We start from the raw sequence: 21,141 nt of genomic DNA on the forward strand, positions 1-21,141 counted from the left end.
AGACAGAAAAAGAATTAATATTTAGTCACAGGAAGGGATTATAGGTTAGTGAGAAAAAGTGAAAAGTAGATCTAGTCTGAACCAGTGGCACTAGAAAATGAATTGTTGCAGAACAACATGCAGTATAAACAGCAATTAGACAAATCACATCAACCAGAAGTTCCACCTTTTATTTATAAATAATACTTTGCTTGCCATTTACACAGTTTGCAGGGGTTTTGGTACTTCGAAGCATGAATTGAATCAGAGGTACACAATGAAGATCTATGTTTTGCAATACAGAACTTGAATCTTGCTGAACAGAGACATGTGGCTAAATTGTGTGTCTCTTCTGCTGATCAAGACAAACATAAGAATGCCAACTTTAAACAATAACAACAATTTATACCACAGGAGAAAAAGGATAGATTGATGGATTGGCCAGTCAACTTTGATTTTCAGCCAAAACACCTGGGCTCCCCATAGTTCCAGATGTTTCAAAGATGACAACTGACTTGAACGTATGACACTCGTGTACAGAGGATTGGTCCCAGAAAATGAATATATTATTACTGAGTCAGAAAATGTCACCATAACTTTACCCTATGTGTCACTCCTTACTGCAACCACTGTTCATTCCTTTCCCCTCCAAGTGATCAGTGGGTGAAACACCACCTCTATGCTTCTATATCTTCTCCAAGATCAAGCAGGAGACCCCTCAGCTCTACTGAGCTTGCAACAACATTGGGCACTGACAGGAGAACCTGCAATACAGAAAAACAAAGTGAAATCTGAGCAAGGAAAAAGGAAAAATATTTTAAAAAAAGAAGAGATGCAAGCCAGCTGAAGCAATATCCAAAACTAAACGAAGGATTTGAATTTCAGGCAAAAGACCTTTTAGTATCTTTTCATTTTACTGTGGCTCCATTGAGATGGGAATCTCAGACTGAGAGCAGAAGTTACCACGTTAATTGAATTCTAATTTCAGTCCTTTTCTATGTAAAGTAGGTAATTCAGTCACTACCCTGGGAACTCCCAATTCTCCCTTAGCCCTCATGACCCACGTTTGATAAGATCACATACATTTTACATAATTAGATCAACAAACTCCAACAAGATTGTGTCTTTCAGTCATTCTCCTGGCCCCAGGAAGCCCCTATAATCAGCGCAGGGCCTGAACCTGGTTGCAGTAACATCCAGATTTCCCTTTAAATCAGGAGATCATTGGTGTAAGTCTCACTCTGAACAGTTAAGCACTTAATCTCACTTGAAAGGAAAAGCAGCAGGAGTAGGTCCATCAGCCCCACCGACCCAAGATAATAGCAAGTAGATTAGATTCCCTACAGTGTGGAAACAGGCCCTTCAGCCCAACAAGTCCTCCAAAGAGTAACCCAGACCCATTTCCCTCTGACAAATGCACCTAACATTATGGGACAATTTAGCATGGCCTGACCTGCACATCTTTGGACTGTGGGAGGAAACCAGAGCACCTGGAGGAAACCCACACAGACACAGGGAGAATGTGCAAACTCCACACAGACTGTCATCCAAGGCTGGAATTGAACCTGGGACCCTAGTGCTGCGAGGCAGCTGTGCTAACCATTGAGCCACCCTGCTGCCAAATAGTCAAATCATAGTTGCAATGTTCTAGAACCATTGTTAAACCAAGAGATTCTAGTCCATTATTGTAACTCCCTGTCAAGTGAATTAGAAAAAAATAGGCAAGCAAATATCTTCGAGGTAAGAGAGAGGCTTTGTTACCCCTATTTCTGGAATACCCGGATTTATGGGCCTTCTGTGATGACCGACTAGCATACTTTTCTGGTTTCTTGGTTTCTGATTCCAAAACACTGAGTTAGAAGGAAGAAAAATCTTCCAAACTTGTATTAAACTTGCTAGTCTGTCTCCTGGTTGAAGTAATTAGGAACCAGATAGTTTCAACATGTCAGCATTTTGACAATGTTATAAACCCTTGGAAGCTGAACTATCATTACTTTCTAAAGACTCAAAACCACCACGTTATCCATCTGAACCCAAGCTGACTTGGAAGACCCTCCACCTGCCCACTGCTATCAGCAAGAAACCCAGTGGACTGAGACAGTGTTTGGCAAATTCTATTGTTTTATTTCCAGACCAATAATCAAACAGGATATTTTTCTTTTGCCCATATGAAAATGTAAGAGTCTTTCTTGCGCTTTGAGTATGTTTGTGTTGAAATTAAAAGGAAACTTGTTCTGCTTCTGGATTATAATTTACATGTTAATCAGATACCACTTACTTTCAGAAATAAATTTTATTTTCTAACAAATTATAGAATCCCTATAGTGTGGAAAAAGGCCAATTAGCCCTCAGTCTGCACAGACCCTCCAAAGAACATCAAACCTTTCTGTTTTGCACTAATCTGCAAGAATATCGATTTTAACTGCATGGAAAGTGCAGATTGACTGGCAAGTGGACTCCTCGTTGAGGCATTGCCATAGACAATGTACCAATGATGATGATTAACTTGGCTTTGTTTAAATTTTAACCCGGTCAGGTTGAATCTGAATGATCAGGAACATTCTGAGAAATTAGCCAGCAAATGGCTGTCACCTACTTGCTGAGGTGAAACAGGCAGTGATGTGGAAAGAACAGTGATTGTTTAGAAGAAACATTCTCTCACCATCTTGAAACAAAGGCTTTTGGTGAGAAGACCATAAGCAGCAGTACTAGTGGTAAAACCCTGGCCTTGAAGAACTTAGTGCCTTAGGCAGCCTGTCCTCACAACTACACACAACTACACACCTCTCAGTTCAGTCAGATAGAGGATCAGGGATTTATTTAACAAAAATAGACAACAGGTATTATCAAATATCAAGATAGTGTATAAGGAATGAACTCCAAAACCAGCTCATTGGAATCTGATCTACATAATATTACTGAGGCACTTTTTCTATCTTACCCAATGCTATTATATGGATGTACCTATTGTTCACCCTCAAGTTCTCTGTCGGGAAAATGGTCAAAAGGTTCCAGTTTTCTCACTATCAGTTGACCTCAACTAAAAATCAGATTAACGAATCATCAAACTCATTATTGTTCACAAGATCTTATTGTGCAAGGATGGCTGACGCTCTGGCCTATGTTGGTGCCCACACAAAAGTAATCTCTCTGGATGTGAAGCTCTTAGGACCACCCCAATGGCATTTTTGAAAATATTTTTTCAGAGGAAGTGGGCAATGCTGGTGAAGCCACCCTCTACTTCTCATCCCCAAATGCCCTCAAGAAGGTGAGCTGCCGCCTTGAACTGTTCCACTCCATGGAGCAAACACATTAAAAGCTCTGTGTAAATCCTGAAATCCTTTGATCTTCTGGGTTATTTTACATTTCCATATAGAGGCACCATTTCCAGATCTGTTGACAACTCAGTTTCCCGAATCCCACTGTTAATGTAACTGTGAGCCCAAGGACAATTCTGGCAACAGGGAACATCAAAAGACAGGGTGCAACAGCAAAGACTACCAGAGATGAGATGAGAGAGATATCATTTGAATCCTCTTAGGGGACTGATACCGAAAGCTTCTTAAGTCCTTTGGACCACTACCCTACCCGCCTCAAAACCAATGATAGCATTACCATCATTAACCACCATTTCTCTGTAACTTACTAGTCTGACATGCTCAATCAGGTCGTCGAGTTTAGCCAACTCTGCCTCTGCTTTCTGATAATTTTCTTCAAGGATCGTTTTCTAGAAGTGGCAAGAAAAGGAAGTAGGTGTTATTGATGACACACATGCCTATTTGTCTTATACCAAACCTCTAAGATTCTTTAAAATCAAGAAACTGAGTGCAGCATTCTGGATTGATACAGTGAATTACATTGCTCGACATATCAGGAAAGCAGGACCCTTAATGATGGGATCTCGAAGCCAATCATCCCTCTTAGCAATTTTTCCAAATTGGTCAAGTTGGGTTGAGGAACAAATTATGACACTTTGTATTTATCCTGCACCTTTAACATTAGTCAGCGTCCAGCTGCAGCTCCTCTGCTTGCCAGGTCCTTTTCCTTTTCATTGCCTCTTTTCTGCAGTTTTTATTCCCCCCTGCCTCCCCAACCCAACTTTTAATTTCTGAGACGACCCTACCCAGGAGGAGATGGAGGGCAGTCTGAGCCCTGGAGGCAGCCAAGCCTCATGTTCTGATGTCCAGAGGGCACAAACTGGAATGAGAAAGACTACAATATGAGTACTTTTACAGATATTTTTATTCTTATTCTGGACTTTGAGTAAGTCAAGTACTTTTTAAAACTTTGTATTGCTATGAGAGTCTTTTTTTAAAGCCTCTCTGAATTCTGTAACAAACACTTAAAAGTATCTGTACCTAAGATGGTGCAGAAAGGTGACAATACAAACTTTTCACTGCACTTATTCAAGTGCACGTGACAATAAAGACTATTCTATTCGAAGATGCTTCATAATAGCAGTCAGCCATTTCAACCACTTCATGAGGTATTAGGATCGCTGACCAAAACGTTGATCAAACAGGTGGACTTTAGCAGGGAAACTCTAGGCAGCTAAAGGCACAGCCACCAATAGTGGAATGGTGAAAATGGAGGTTGAACAAGAAGTATTACAGATTCTCAATTATCAAATCCTCCTTGGGGTGCTGCGGGAATGGGAATCTATACTACCAGGAACAAGGAACAAAACAGCATGGCATTTCATCCCTCCAAGACTGCACCGACACATTCTGCCCTTCCATACTAAAACTGTCTTCACTTACAGGATCCATGTCCCTCTATTTCCTTCCTATTCATGGATTTGTCCAGGTGCTTCTTGAATGCTGCTATTGTATTTGCGTCCATCACTACCTCTGGCAGCATGTTCCACGTAATCATTACCCTTTGTGTGAAAAACCTGCCTCGCACATCTCTTTTAAACTCTCCTCCCCCACCTTGATACTGTATCCGCTGGTAATCAACCCCTCCACCCAGGGAAAACGCCTCATATTTTCCACTCTATCTGTGCCATTCACAATCTTATGAACTGCTATCAGTCACCCCTCAACCTCCTGTGTTCTAGTGAAAACAAACCCAGTCTATCCAACCTTTCTTCATAGCTATACCATACCAAGCAGTATCCTGGTAAACCTTTTCTGTACCCTCTCCAAAGCATCCACATCCTTCTGGTAATGTGGTGACCAGAACTGTACACAATATTCCAAATATGTCCTAACTAAAGTTCTATAAAACTGCAGCATGTCTATCCTTATACTCAATGCCCCTTCCATTCAAGTCTAGCATGCCATAGGCCCTTTATCAAACTGCACTGTCACCTTCAGTGATCTGTGAACCCACACATCCAGATCCCTCTGCACACCAATACTCCTAAGGGTTCTGCCATTCACTGTATAATTTCCAACTGTACTTGACCTTTGAAAAAGCATGACCCTCACATTTGTCCAGATTAAACTCCATCTGCCATTTTTCTGCCCCTGCCTCCAACTGATCTATATCCTGCTGTATCTTCTGACAGTCCTCCTCACTATCTGCAACTCCACCAGTCTTTGTATTGTCCGCAAAGTTGCTAATAAGAGCTAAGCGATCCCACAAACGATAAATCAAATCTAAGCTCTGCAGTCCTGCCACACTCAGTCATGAATGGTGCTGGACGATTAAACAACAGCTGGAGGCTCCACAAATATCCCCATCCTCAACGATGGAGGAGCCCAGCACAGCAGTGCAAAAGATATGGCTGAAGCTTTCACAGCAACGTTCAGCCAGAAGTGCTGAGTGGATGATCCATCCCAGCCTCTTCCAGTGGTCATCAGCACTACAGATACCAATCTTCAGCTGATTCGATTCACTCCATTTGATAAGGAGAAACAGGTGGAGACACTAGATACTGCAAGAGCAATGGGCCCTGATAACATTCCAGCACCACACAAATGTCAGACAATGACCACCATCTAACCACCACTCCTTGATATTCAACAGTGGCAGCATCACTGAATCCCCCACTATCAACATCTTGGGAGTTATCATTGACCAGAAACGCACTGGACTCACCAAATAAACAGTGACTACAAGAGCAGATCAGAAGTTAGGAATACTGCAGCAACTAACTCCCCTCCTGACTCCCCAAAGCCTGACCACCACCAAAAAGGCACAAGTCAGGAGTGTGATAGAATACTCCCCACTTGCCTGGATGGGGGCAGCTCCAACACTACTCAAGAAGCTTGACACCATCCAGGACAAAGCAGTTGGCTTGATTGGCACCACATCCACAAGCATCCACTCCCTCCAACACCAATGCTCAGTAGCAGCAGTGTGTACCATCTACAAATGCACTGCAGAAATTCAAAGATCCTCAGACAGCACCTTCCAAACCCATGACCACTTCCATACAGAAGGACAAGTGCATCAGCTACATGGGAACACCACCCTCTGAAGGTTCCCCTCCAAGCCACTCACCATCCTGACTTGGAAATATATCGCCACTCCTTCATTGTTACTAGGTCAAAATCCTGGAATTTCCTCCCTAATGGCATTATGGATCAACCTACAGCAGTTCAAGAAGGCAGCTCACCCCCACCTTCTCATGGGGCAACTTGGGACAGGCAATAGATGCTGGCCCAGCCAACAACGCCCACATCCCACAAAATGAAGAAAGAAAATAAAATCCTGCGGTCCCCTGAGAGTTCATATAGGTCTAGGAAATGTTAAAAATGTGTATCTCAGTATGTCACGCAACAGGGATATCCAGATAAGTAGTACAACAGAAACCTGTGAATAGAATACACTAGTGATGATTTCAGGCAAGCAAATGACTAGCACTTGGAGTGTAGGATACTTTCATAGAACATAGAAAAATACAGCGCAGTACAGGCCCTTCGGGCCTCGATGTTGCGCCGACCCAAGCCCACCTAACCTACACTAGCCCACTATCCTCCCTATGCCTATCCAATGCCCGTTTAAATGCCCATAAAGAGACAGAGTCCACCACTGCTACTGGCAGGGCATTCCATGAACTCACAACTTGCTGAGTAAAGAATCTACCCCTAACATCTGTCCTATACCTACCTCCCCTTAATTTAAAGCTATGTCCCCTTGTAATAGCTGACTCCATACGTGGAAAAAGGTTCTCATTGTCAACCCTATCTAAACCCCTAATCATCTTGTACACCTCTATCAAGTCACCCCTAAACCTTCTTTTCTCCAATGAAAACAGCCCCAAGTGCCTCAGCCTTTCCTCATATGATCTTCCTACCATACCAGGCAACATCCTGGTAAACCTCCTCTGCACCCGTTCCAGTGCCTCCACATCCTTCCTACAGAATGGCGACCAAAACTGCACACAGTAGTCCAGATGCGGCCGCACCAGAGTCTTATACAACTGCAACATGACCTCAGGACCCCGGAACTCAATTCCTCTACCAATAAAAGCCAGTACGCCATATGCCTTCTTCACAGCACTATTTACCAGGGTGGCAACTTTCAGAGATCTGTGTACATGGACACCAAGATCCCTCTGCTCATCCACAGTACCAAGTATCCGACCATTAGCCCAGTACACCACCTTCTTGTTACTCTTACCAAAGTGAATCACTTCACACTTAGCTACACTGAACTCCATTTGCCACCTTTCTGCCCAGCTCTGCAGCTTATCTATATCCCGCTGTAACCTGCCACATCCTTCCTCACTGTCAACAGCTCCACCGACTTTCGTTCAATTTTGAAGAACATGAAAAATATAAAATGGGAACGATTGATTTGAAAATGAGGTTTTAAAACACTGGAGGCAGAGGGAATCAGTTTAAAGTTTGTGGGATGGAAAAGGACCGGAGAAGTTGGATGCAATGAGACTGCACAGAGGACAAATGAGTTGAAAGTTTAGAGTTGGGAGGAAAGAATTAGCAGAAAAAAGAAAGCATATGGATAAGAGTTGAGGGTGGGAGCACCAGAACCAGAAAGGAGACAGATACAGGCTATACTGCTAAGCCACATAATATCACAAAGTGCAACTCACGTGATTATACATTTTCACCTTCAGTTCCTGCATATCAATGTCCTTCTGCACATAAGCCTCTCGTAGCTTCCTCACCTTAAAAGTATTGAAATAAATAACAAAATTAAGATCACTCATTTCCCTGGCAGGGAACAGCTGAGACAGTGGAGTTGATTTCTTCCTGTTGTGGTGGAGGGCCAATGACCTGGAGTTTCTGAATTCTGTTCCTGAACATGGTGGCTATTAGTCTTCTGTGCCAGCCTCCCTCTGAAATTCACAAACTTACCTTACAGTGGGGCACAGGGCACCTGCTCAGATAATTTAGCACAACTGGGCAGTACGGGGCTGTCCTTCAGTCATACAACAGGACATCAAGAGGATGATGGCATTGAACAAATAGGGTACTGAACAAAACAAAATCCCCACTGACTCACATTGAATCCTTCTGTCTGCATGTGCTATTTACTGCCACAATGAGTGTCCTTATCCTGAGATTTAACAGATCCACCACTCCCAACCTAATGTTGCTATCCTATCAAAGGGGCAAACATATTTGTCACATTTCATTCTCCAGTTACCACGAGAAGACAGGATCCAAGAATAAACAGGTTTGTCTAGTACGACACTGCAGGGTTAAGCTAGACAACAGTCAGCAGATTCTTCAGAAGGGCTATCCTGACATTGACTAGAGAGATCAAGTGGCTACATTACTGGATTAATACGCCACATTAGACCAATGTAAAATCCCACCTTGGGTGTTTGAGAATTTGGAAGTCAGTTGGTTAAAATTCAGAAAATTAAATACCAGCATAGGTAAAAACTATTCTTGAAGTTGTTGACTGGTTGTCCAAACACATCTGGCTTCCTGATATCCTTCAGGGAAAGAAATTTGCCATTTTAACTTGTAACTCCACACCAACTGTTTCAGTAGGGAATTAGCAATAAGACCTTACCAGGGATACCCACACCAAGATTTTTTAAAAATTATATTAAATTGCTTTCCTACAGAGCTGCACCCAACCAGTGTTTGGAAAAAGGATCATCAGCATCACTCCCGTAACACAAGGAGCTTCTTACTTGGTAATGAAGTTCTACTTTCTCTTCAAGCCAGTTCGTGTTGAGTACTCCACCTGAGGTCTGTAGTTTGGTCAACTCTTCATGGCAGGTTTCAGCCTCACACTCGGAGCGCTGGAGTTGCCGTTTCAAACCAGTGACTTCTTCCTTCATGGCCTGAAATACACCAACTTTCATCAGTTTATTTACACCACAATTTTGGGATCAAACAATTCTTATTAAGGTCTCAACTTGTTTGCAGCCAACACTAATCCTGGTGGGTTTTAAAAACCCTCAGACTCAGACCGTCTTTGAGGTCTCTGCTTGAGCATACTATAGATACAGACAAGAACCTGTTTCATCAGAACATTTCCAGAGGAGGTACAAATGCAAGTTAGAGTAGAGTAGAAGTTATTTTACATTGCCACAATGAACACACCCAGGACAAAAATGGGAAACTCGCCACTAGCAAGTGTAAATATTGCACCTACAAAGTGTAGGTCCGAAGCTAGGAATTCTGCAGTGATTAATTCACCTGCTGTCTTCCCAACGCCTGTCCACAGGCACAAGTCAGGGTCCACAGGCACAAGTCAGGAGTGTAACGGAATATTCTCCTCTTGCCTGGACAAGTGCAGCTCTAACATTCCTCAAGTTGCTTAACTTCACCCAAGACAAAGTCATTTTCTAGATTCCCACTTCATTCATTATTTTAAACATTCATTCTCTCCACCAGTAGCAAGTGGCAGTAGTCTATACCGTCAAAATACAAAGCAATAACTCACCAAGGCATGTCCAAAAGCTTTTTACAAATCTGCAAACTCTGCCTACAATTTGTAAGCACATAGGAAAAACACAACAAACTGTAAGTGAGCCTTCAAAATGCATGTCATCCTCATCTGGTACTTTATTCCTTCAGTATCATTGGGTCAAAATCCTAGAACTCCCTCCTAACACCACTGTGGGTGTGCTTACATTACATGAATTCAGTTCAAGAAGGGAACTCATCACCTCTTTCTGGGTAATTAGGGATGAGAAGTGAACAGTGTCTTTGCTAGTAATGTTCACGTTCCCAGAACAAAGACTGTTTTTTCTAATAAAAACAAGGGCTCATGTGAAACAGGGTAGATATAGTGAAGCTTCCTTGGCACAGTCTTAAACATTGATTTAATTTCAACTCAGAATGTGAATGTGACCTCCCCACTTCCCATTAAACGGCAATTTAAGGCTGCACTGAACAATCCTGTAAATTGTCAAGCAGAGGGCCTCTGGACTGACTGCAGACTCAGCATAATTTTCATTCCTGCGGCCTGCTGGATCGAAGGAATGAGTTGAGCGCATCTTTACATCTTTGAGAGAGAAAGTCTTACCAAAAACTCGGTGTGTTCTTTCAAATTAGTCTCCATCTGCTTATTGAATTCAAGGATTGTTTCATCCTGAAGACTTACAGCATTCTTCAACTCAGAGTTAGTCTGTGAAGTAGAATAAAATTAAGCTGTCAGCCTCATTATTCACTCTCCCATCACAACAATTGATCTCGGTGAGCTGTCAGGGCCTTGAATCATTGCATTCAGTTATAATGAAACTGCTCAACTGTGTTCAGCAACCTCTGCATCGTAGCCAGAGGTCAGGGAGACTGCAACGCAATGTTACAGCAACAAAGTACCCGAGACCATTGCTTTAAACTGGAACTGTCAAAACACCCTCCACAGTCGCTGTAGCTTGACAACAATGTTTAAACATAGGTAATTACTAGCCACTGTCTGTAGAAATAATAGTTTAGTTTAAATGCAAAACTCAAAACAAGAGAAACAAAGAATAAAATTGGGAGAAAAATCTCCAGGTGAAACATCAATTAAATAACATAAAACCATTGTATCCTGGGTAATCGAGAAAAGAAAATTCTAGAAAAAAGAAATGATGCTTATACAGCTGAGAAGGGAGAGAAGAAAACACAGACCCCAGGGATTGAAACCCAGGAGGGTGAAACGAGGACCTAGCTCCAGTTACTGAGACTAAAACAATGCAGTTTGATGAGAGACAAAAAGAAGATACTGTTCTTGAAGATTGTGTTGAGGTTCATGGGAGCTGACTTGGTGAAAAAGGAAAGGAAAGGGCAGTTTAACAACAAAAAACAAATCACAGAACACAGATTTGGATCACCCTAAACGACAGGACAGAGGTGTACATGTCGCATGCACCAAAGTCCATACCATTTTAATTCCAGCAGGAAACCAGTTTCAGCCAATTCACAGAACTCCTTGAAACAGAGTTTCACGTGTACTTGAATGTTTCTGCACCAGTGTCTCTGTGTTAATCTGAGTCTTCATATAGACAAATTCACATCACATTTCTCACCTTAACATGCGCCTGAAGATCTCGGTTCAGCCTTCTGTTCTCAGTTTCCAAGGTCAGAACCTTGCTCTGTAGACTGCTCAATTCTGACCAGTTCTTGCTGAACGTGGCCCTCCGTTGCTCTCTCATTGTAGATCTGAGAGAGAAAAAAAGAAATGGAAGGAGCTTGAGTCCCACTCAGTTTACCACAGAATTGTTATGGTGCAAAAAAAGGCTATTTGGCCCATCATGTCTACACTGGGCTTCAAATTAGCTTCATTACTAAATTCCCTATACTGATGCACATCATTTCTAACCAAATAAATATCCGATGGCCTCTTGAATGCCTCAGTTCAACCAGACTCCAGCACATTTCCCATGCCATGTATGTTCCCATGCCCTAATTATTCACTGTGTGAAAATGATGTTTCTCATCACTTTAAATCAATGCCCTCTCATTCTTGTTCCTTTTATGAGCAGGAACACCTTGTCCCTATCTATTACATCTTGTCTGCTCATGGTTTCCACCTCTATGCAATCTCCTCTTCAATCCAAGACAAACAGTCTCAACTTCAATCTATCCTCATCATGCGGTTTCTCATCCCTGGAACCATTCCTGTAAATTACTTAAGCCCTCTCTCCAATGTATTCACATCTTTCCTATAATGTGGCACCCACACTGTACACAATACTCCAGCTGAAGTCTAACAAGTGTTTTGTACAAGTTTATCAACTCCTTGCTGTTGTACAATATGTGCCTGTTAATTACCCAAGGATACTGTGTGCTTCATGAACTGCTTTACTAATCTGTCCTGCGACCTTTAATTATCAGTATACCAGGATCCCTCTGCTCCTGCCCCCCATATCTTATATTGCCTTTCAATGTTCTTCTGACCAAAGTGCATCACCTTGTGCTTTTCTGCATTGAATTGCACCTGCCACTTACACTAACTTGTCAATCTCTTTTGGAGTTCTACAATGCTCTCCTCACAGTTTACAATTCTTCCAAATTTGTGTCATCTGCAAACTTTGAAATAATCCTCTGCACAGTACCAACCCCTGGGGAATTCTATTACAAACCCTCCTCCAGCCTGAATAACACCCATTGAACATTACTCTGCTTACTATCATTAAGCCAATTTTGTATCTACTGTTGTCCTTTATCTTTTAAAAGCCATAAGCTGTAATTTTCTTCACAATTCTGCTGTGTGCTGTTTATGGGAAGCAAAGGGAAAATAGTCGACAGTGTTCCAATGCAGGTGACTCCAGACCGTGCCTGCGTAAAATAGGCCTTTGTCATGTGCGCCTTCACTTCCAACATCTGTCCCCTCACTGAGTGCACTATAAACCATTAAGCAGAGAAAGGCTGGAGAGAAACACACGCAGTTAAAAGGCCTAACCTGGTTTGGAGAGGAGCATGCTCCCTGGGGAGCTTTAGCTCCAAAGCTGGGCTGAACAGTTGGCAGATGGGGAGGATTAGAGAGCCAGCAGGTGACAGATCATGCTCACTTCCCAATTTTCAGCTTCACAAATCAGACTGTGGAATTGTCCGGTGAGCAGCTAATCTGTAGTGATGTGACGGCTCCTTGTTGCCCTAGCCTGTACTAAATTCACCAAGATCAGCTTGGACACTCCAGATGGCCTTACTGTTCATGAGATAGGGAATTGAGGGAAGGAGCAGGCTACAGCCAAGCGTCCTGTTTCTAATCTGTGTCCAGGAATCCTGGATCTTGTTTTAATAAGATGGACCACAGCGAAGAAATAATAGAATAAAATTAACAACAACAGAGAATAATCTGTGATGAAAGACCAGATGTCACCAACTGGTATTAACATTGATGCCATCAGATTAGTATCTCATCACACCGTTCGAAACTTCACTACCTGATTTCACTCATCGGTAATGAAGGCATTTCAAACTTTATATCACCTTTCACAATTTCTGTTTTACAGTCAATCAAGTCTGGTCACTGTTGTAACATAAGAAAGATAGCAATCAACTTACACCCAGCCAGACTCCACACACAGTGAAACCAATGAACACACAATCTGTTTTAAATCACCAGCGACGGGATAAGTAATGAAAGGAAAACTGGAGAGAATGCATCCGTGTTCCAAATAACGACTAGAGGGTCATTTAAATTCACTCAGAAAAGCAGACGTCTATCAGTTAGATATGTCGTCCAGTAGACAACACCAGGACAGTACAGCACAAGGTAACCACAAGGCCAACCTCAACCTTGTGCTCGAGTCTCCTGAGTGGAACTTAAACTAAGGACCTTCTCATTGAGAAGCAAGGGTCAGTGCTACCCATTGATAGGCATCAACCTTGCCTCAGTTTGTGAGACACAGAGCTACTGAACAACAGATACACCAAGCCCACGTGCTGCTAAATGCCCACACCAGAACCATTTTACAGTATTCAGTAATGCGGCAATTTTAAAGGAACTGTGAGTATTTCAAGTGCTGTACTTACATCTCTTCTTGTAGGTCCGTTACCCGCAGCTGTATTACCTCAAGGAGCTTCTGGGTGGACTCTCGTAGCTCAGCCACAGTGGGCAACAAAGTATCCTCTGTTTCTATAGTGGAAGAGAAATATCAAACTGAGTAACAGTTACACAGAGCACCAAAACAAAACTAGTATGCGACAGGATGTATGAGTTGGAATGAAGTCCTAGCCAAAGTTGGGATGTCTACCAGCACAAAAGGACAATAGCATTGTGTCAATAGATGTTACTAGCACAGTCACTGCGATAGTACTATAGATTCACAGTCAATTTCCCACTGTTCTCTAGCAAAGAAACTAGTCAATTAAAATAAACTAATGGGAAGGCAGATACCAAGTAGTTTGCCAGTGCAAGGATAACATATGAATGGATAATTACTCGTAGGCTGCTAAAGCCAGAGAAAACATTCCTGCCAATGATGGTGCCCCGCACAAACTGAGAAGGGACAAAGGACTTATTCCATCCTTTTTCTAATGCTCTGGACCTGCCAGTTTATTTACCCCACTACTACCACGGTGGATGTTAAATCACACCAACAACCTCACCCATTTTCTTGGGAGTTATGGTGCCTTCACAAGAGTTGAGCCCAGGACAGCTTTCAATGTCAAGAGGAGCTACTTTATTACGGTCTGCAAAAAAAATGACAGAGGTAATGGGTACATAAATATTTAGCTTTACACAGCAAACCAACACCAGCAAATCATAACAGGCCACACAGCAGCAGTGGGAGACTGAAAGGCAAGATTTTGAGGAGACCTTTACAGAAATGCAAAGTCAGTGAAACAGAGGATTGAGAGGAGAATCCAGAGAATGGTACTGTAATAGCTGGGAACTTGATTCAAGGAGACGGCGGAGTAGGGTTCACATGGAAGCACCAGATAGAGGGACAAGTGGTGCAATGAGGTGGGATGGAGTAGGATGGGCATTGGTCACGTTAGAAGTTCATCAACAATGAGAATGTGAACGATAAGCACTGGAATGGTGCAAAATTGATAGACAGAGGACTGCAGAGTTTCTAAAAAGTGCCCAAGGAAATCAGACTATTCTGTTGTATTCCATTCAAAACATTTGCAAGACATCAGCACTACTCCAACTCCAACAATTTGAAAATTGGGAAGGCAGAGTGAGAATCATTCCCAACATACGCTCGCCCACCTTATAATGGATAAAGCAATTATCATTACAAGTGACTTTCGTGTTTGTCAGACAAAAGGATGCTCACAATTTCACTGTGGACACTCCACATTACTCCCAGGGCAGGCATGGCACTGGCTTAGATAGAGTAAAGCTTCTTCGACACAGTCCCCATCAAACACTCCCAGAACATTTGTAGTAAGGATTGAGGAATACCCCTATGAAGATGATGGTGGCTGCTGCTTATTTGTACCAGGATCTTACCTGGTGAATTCGGCACTGTTGAACTGATGGGAGCAAAGGCACTCTGGTCGCTCCTGATGTTACACAGAGGCCCTTCGTGATGCTCTATGAACAGACCATAATATAAAAAAAGACACATTTCAGCAATGCAGTAACCAAACATTATGGTTCCATCTCAAGGACAAACCTGCTTTCATATTATGGGGAAAGTGCTGCCTTATCATGGTATACATAGTTTGATCAATGCCCTCTGGCATCTCGTTCTGTTGCCATGCTCCACGTGTGAACCAAGGCAGTTGAACATTGGATAGATATTTAATTACAATACAGAAACACACATTATAAGACAAAAACAGAATCCACAAAGGAAGAAAGAAAAGAAAATTAAAGATCAAACGCATTAATAGGTGTGGTGTATCAACCACCTAATAGTGGAAGGAGGTACAGGAAGAAACATGCAGATAAATTTAGCAAATTGAGAAAAAGCAAAAATAATCATCATGATGTATTTCAACTATGATATTAACTGGACAGAAGAGGTAGATAAAGGAAATAAGGTTCTGTCAATTTCTAAACCACGTGCATGAAAACCAATAAACGCAAGATCAGCTATTGGATTTAGGAACAAGGAATGAACCAGAGCAACTAAATTAAATAAAAATAATATGGGGGAACATCTTGGCAATAGTTGAGGGCAGACAATGGTGTAGTGATAATGTCACTACACTGGCAATGCAACACCCTAGGCCAGCGTTCTGGAGACAAGGGTTTGAATCCCACAGGGCAGATGGTGAAATGTGAATTCAATAAATCAAAAACACACTAGAAGAATACATAAATAATGATGATCATGTAAACATCCTTCAGACTGACCCTTAAGAGTGCACAGCACATTGAATGATGAGATAGATAATCAAAGAGGTAATTATAAAAATATAATATAGTAAACAAACATAGATTTTAATAGAATTTAGGGATGATATGGCAGAAGCATTACTAATTAAAAGAATGGCAGATTGCCCATATTTGAGGAGAGTGGGGAGTGGAAGAAGGAGGGGAACAGAACAGGTCCAAATAGTTATGTCAGTCGGCTCAACATCAATGGAAGGAAAACTAAAATCTCTACAAAAAGGGGAGAACAGCAGAACTTTTAAGAGAAATAAAACCTGAGAAGTGAAATCTAGGAGTCACACAGATGTCCAATACGGAAACAGACCCTTCGATCCAACTCATCCATGCCAACAAGATATCCTAAATTACTCGAGTCCCATTTGCCAGCACTTGGCCCATATCTCTCTAAGCCTTCCCTATTCATATACCCATCCAGATGCCTTTTCAATGTTGTAATTGTACCAGCTTCCACCACTTGCTTTGGCACCTCGTTCCATACATACAACATCCTCTGCAAGAAAAAGGATGCTCCTCAGGTCCCTTTTAATTTTTTTTCCCATCACCTTAAAGCCATGCCCTCTAGTTTTGGAGACCCACCCCGGGGAAAAAATCGTGTCTATTTACCCTATCCATGCCCCTCATGATTTTATAAACCTCTGTAAGGTCACCCTTCAATGCTCCAGGGAAAACAGCCCCAGACTAATCAGCCTCTCCTTATAGCTCAAACCCTCCAACCCTGGCGACATGCTTGTAAATCTTTTCCGAAACCTTTCAAGTTTCACAACATCCTTCTTATAGCAGAATTGCACACAATATTCCAAAAGTTGCGTAACCAATGTCCTGTACAGCCGCAACATAACCTCCCAACTCCTATACTAATTTGAACATAGAGTCATAGAGGTGTACAGCATGGAAACAGACCCTTCTGTCCAACTCATCCATGCCAACCAGATATCCTAAATTAGTCAAACCTTATTTACCAGCATTCGGCCCACACCTCTCCAAACCCTTCCCATTCACATACTCATCCAGATGCCTTTTAAATGCTGTAATTGTACCAGCCGCCACCACTTCCTCTGGGGGAAAGATTTACAAGCACCCTAGGGGGCACTTTTTCTCACTAAGGGTGGTTAGTGTATGGAATGAGCTGTCCAATTTGATTTTTTTTTGAGTAGGCAACAGAGTTGATAAACTCATGAAGTTGATGCAATTTATCTTGATTTTCAAAAGGCTTTCAATAAGGTGCCCCATAATGTACTAATAGAAGGTCAGAAACTATGGAATCATGGGCCATGCAGCTAGCTCAAGACAAAAATCTAGACAGCATGTGCAAAACGGTATGATGGGAAATGTCCAGAGCAGCAGGGGAGAGATGCTGTCTCACAAGCATTAATGGTGAGACACTATTGCTACCCTCAATTTACATTTATCAATATGGCTTCAGGAATTAAACAGTTTCTAAATTTGTGAATGACATTTTGGCTGAATGGGTTGCTGGAGCAGATAGCTAGTCAATACTGAGATCTGAAAACTAGAAAGTGACATTAATAAAGTTATACAAACTTGCACAAATAATTGTCAAATTAAATTGAACACACAAATATACAAGTTTTGAGAGGAAGAATGGGGAAGTCACATTTCTTGGAAGGTTAGAGTGTGTAGGTGGGGGAAGAGAAACACTAAGATTGTGCTGGACAAACACAATAATCACTACATTTAGTCACCATACCCTAAGCAGAATGTAAACCAAACACTACGCTTTATTTGTAGGGATAGCATTGAAAAGTTGGCAAGTGACACTAAACCTGTATCAATTTTGACTCGAACGTATAGTGTATGATGTACAGTGTTGCTGTAAAAGATTAGGGAGTGGCCAGTTATAGGCCTTTATTTTAAGGCCTTTCAGAATTTAAATCAAGTGGATGCAAAGAGACTGCTTCCTCTCCATCCCCAATACACATTGATTCCAGTTTTGCTAGTGTTCCTCAACATCACATTCTGTGAAATGCAGCCTTGATGTCAAGGGCTGTCATTCTCATCTCCCCTCTGGAATTCATTGCTTTTGTCCATGTTTGAACAAGGCTGTAATGGGCTTGAGCAGAACCCAAACTGGGCGTCACTGAGCAGGTTATCACTGAGTAGGTGCTGCTTGATCACACTACTGATGAACTGTCCATCACTTTACTGAGAATCGTGTGTAGACTGAGAGGGTGGTAATTGGCCAGTTTGGATGTGTCCTGCTTTTTGTGTACAGGACAAAAACTTGTCCAATTTTCCACATTGTCAGGCATTGCCAGTGTTGCTAGAAGTGGGGAGTATTCCATCACACTCCTGATTTGTGCCTTGTAGATAGTGAGCAGGCTTTCGGAACTCAGGAGGTGAGTGCAGCCACTGTGTTTATGTGGTGCATCGAGTTGAGTTTCTGATCAATGGTAACCCCCAGGATGTTGATACTGGAGGATTCAGTGATGGTAACATCATCGAATGTCAAGGGGTGTTGGTTAGATCGTCTGTTGTTGATGATCATTGTCTGGCATTTGTGTGGTGTAAATGTTATTTGCCACTTGTCAGCCCAAGCTGGGATATTGTTCAGAGCTTGTTGCATTTGAACATAGACTGTTTCAGTATCTGAGGAATTACGAATGGTGCTAAACATTGTGTGATCATCAGCAAACATTCCCACTTCTCACCTTATGATGGAGGGAAGGTCATTGATGAAACAGCTGAAGGTGGTTGGGCCTAGGACACTACCCTGAGGAACTCCTGCAGAGATCTCCTGAAACAGTGATGACTAACCTCCAACAACCACAACCATCTTCCTATGTGTCAGGTATGACTCCAACCAGCAGAAAATTGTAACCGACACACATGGATTCCAGTTTTGCTAGAACTCAATGGTGCCACACTCTGCCGAATGCAGCCTTGATGTCACTTGCTGTGTACAGTATATAACTGCAAACCAAAGTTCCCTGTAAACTGCCTTGAAGACACTGGATAGGTTTTATTTTATTCTGTGCACGGAGAGGAAGAGAGTTTAATTGTGAGCAAAATCCTTAAAAGGAGATCCTCATCTTGCCACTCAAATCCAGAGAAAGTATCAAACTCACCCTACACTCCATTTCTCAGCCCTTCCCATGGATTTACCTTCACTGGCTTTGACACTCTCTTTCACTTCCTTTGCTGTCTCCTCCTGTGCTTGGTTTCCTGGGAGTAGTTGGTTAGTCTTTGCAGCGGCTACTGGATGATTCTTAAGAAGACAAAATAATGTATATCACAGGAATATCAAGCAAGACACTGATTCTGGTGTACCTCTGTGCTGTAATTTGTATCAGATGCTAACTTTGTCTCAGCTAGAGGATTGTGTCAAGTTCTGGGTGCCGCACTTCAGGAAGGATGAGAAGGCATTGGAGAGAGGTGCAAACGGCCTGGAGGTATGAGAATACCTTCAAGCCCTGCAACACTTCAATAACTGTGAAATTATTAGTTCCCTTGAGATTTGGCATTCTTTCAATCTGCCCTGAGAGAAGATGAAAGATTTTGACAACTCCAGGTCTCATTTCAATAATACTGGAGTTCCACATCACCAAATGACACTTGTGTCAACAGCTTTAACATGGTAATGCACCAAGGCACTTCAGAGGAACACAGTTTGACATGGGCCAACACAGAGAGATATTAGGACAGGTGACTAACAGTTAGAGCTAGGTTTCAAGGAGCACCTTCAAAAGGAAGAGTGGGAGATTTTGGGAGGTAATTCCAGAGGTTAGGGCTCAGGCAAGCTGAACGCACGAGCAGGAATGCTGAAGAGACCTGAACTGGAGATGCAGAGTTCTGAGATTAATAAGGAGGGTGGAAGCAGAAACAGGGAAGGGTGAGACAGCAGAGGAATTGGAAAACAGGACAGAGAGACTGGAATACAGTGTGCAGCAGTCAACCACAGGGATCAATCCTGCGTCCCTCATTGTTTGTCATATTCAGAAGTGATGTAGATGGGCTTCTTGTTAAGAGGACGAAGAAAGCTTATTTAAGGTTGAGGAAACAAGGATCTGGCACAGCTTTAGAGGATGACAGGATAGCTAGGAAAGAACTCACAAATGGACTGAGGGGAGCTAGGATGGGGCATGAAAAAGCCTTGGCGAGAAGGATTAGAGAAAGCCCAAAGGTGCTCCACACTGATATGAGGAATAAGAGAATGATCAGAGAGAGGGTAGAGCTGATCAGGGATAGTAGAGGGAACTTGTGCCTGGAGTCTGAAGAGGTAGGGAAAACCCTAAATGAGTATTTTTGCTTCAGTATTCACAAGAGAGAGGGACCTTGTGGATAGTGAGAACACTGTGGACCAGTTCAATAGGCTTGAACAGATTGATATTGAGAAAGTAGATATGCTGGAAATTCTGGGAAGCATCAAAATAGATAAGTCCCCAGGGCCAGACCAGATATATCCAAGTTTACAAAAGGAAGTGAGAAATGAGATTGCTGCGCCTCTGGTGATGATCTTTGCATTCTCACTTTCCATGAGAGTAGTACCAGATGATTGGAGGGAGGCAAATGTTGTTCCTCTGTTCAAGAAAGGGAATAAGGAAATCCCTGGCAATTACAGATCAGCCAGTCTTGCGTCTGTGGTAAGCAAGGTACTGGAAAAGATTCTGAGAGATAGGATTTATGACTATTTGGAAAAACAGTTTGATTAAAGATAGTCAGCATGGCTTTGTGAGGGGCAGATCATGCCTCACAAACTGAATTGAGTTTTTTGAGGATGTGATGAAGGTTGAGCAGTCAATGTGATGTATATGGAGTTCAGCAAAGCATTTGTCTTTTCCCTGGGGTAGGGGAGACCAGAACTAGAGGGCATAGGTTCAGGGTGAAAGGGGCAAGCTTTTCACACATAGGGTGGTACGTGGATGTAATGAGCTGCGAGAGGAAGTGGTGGAGGCTTATACAATTGCAGCATTTAAAAGACATCTAGTTGGGTATATGAATAGGAAGGGTTTAGAGGGATATGGGGCAAGTGCTGGCAAA

At 42.4% G+C, this 21,141-nt stretch overlaps 1 protein-coding gene across 1 annotated transcript in view; it reads right to left on the reverse strand.

The window, feature by feature from the left end:
- Positions 1-158: 158 nt before the first annotated feature.
- The window catches only part of LOC132830507 (sperm-associated antigen 5-like), a 49,546-nt gene continuing 28,563 nt past the window's right edge, over positions 159-21,141 (reverse strand). Inside the window, exons 12-21 of the mRNA XM_060848269.1 lie at positions 19,267-19,369; positions 15,253-15,336; positions 14,400-14,483; positions 13,824-13,926; positions 11,372-11,504; positions 10,384-10,485; positions 9,041-9,193; positions 7,985-8,059; positions 3,626-3,706; positions 159-743 (exon numbers count right to left, since the gene is read on the reverse strand). Of these exons, the coding sequence (XP_060704252.1) occupies positions 657-743; positions 3,626-3,706; positions 7,985-8,059; positions 9,041-9,193; positions 10,384-10,485; positions 11,372-11,504; positions 13,824-13,926; positions 14,400-14,483; positions 15,253-15,336; positions 19,267-19,369 (1,005 nt within the window). The 3' untranslated portion in view covers positions 159-656. The remainder of the gene's footprint in view (positions 744-3,625; positions 3,707-7,984; positions 8,060-9,040; positions 9,194-10,383; positions 10,486-11,371; positions 11,505-13,823; positions 13,927-14,399; positions 14,484-15,252; positions 15,337-19,266; positions 19,370-21,141) is intronic.

Source organism: Hemiscyllium ocellatum, chromosome 31 (genome assembly GCF_020745735.1).
Source record: "Hemiscyllium ocellatum isolate sHemOce1 chromosome 31, sHemOce1.pat.X.cur, whole genome shotgun sequence".
NCBI lineage: Eukaryota > Metazoa > Chordata > Chondrichthyes > Orectolobiformes > Hemiscylliidae > Hemiscyllium > Hemiscyllium ocellatum.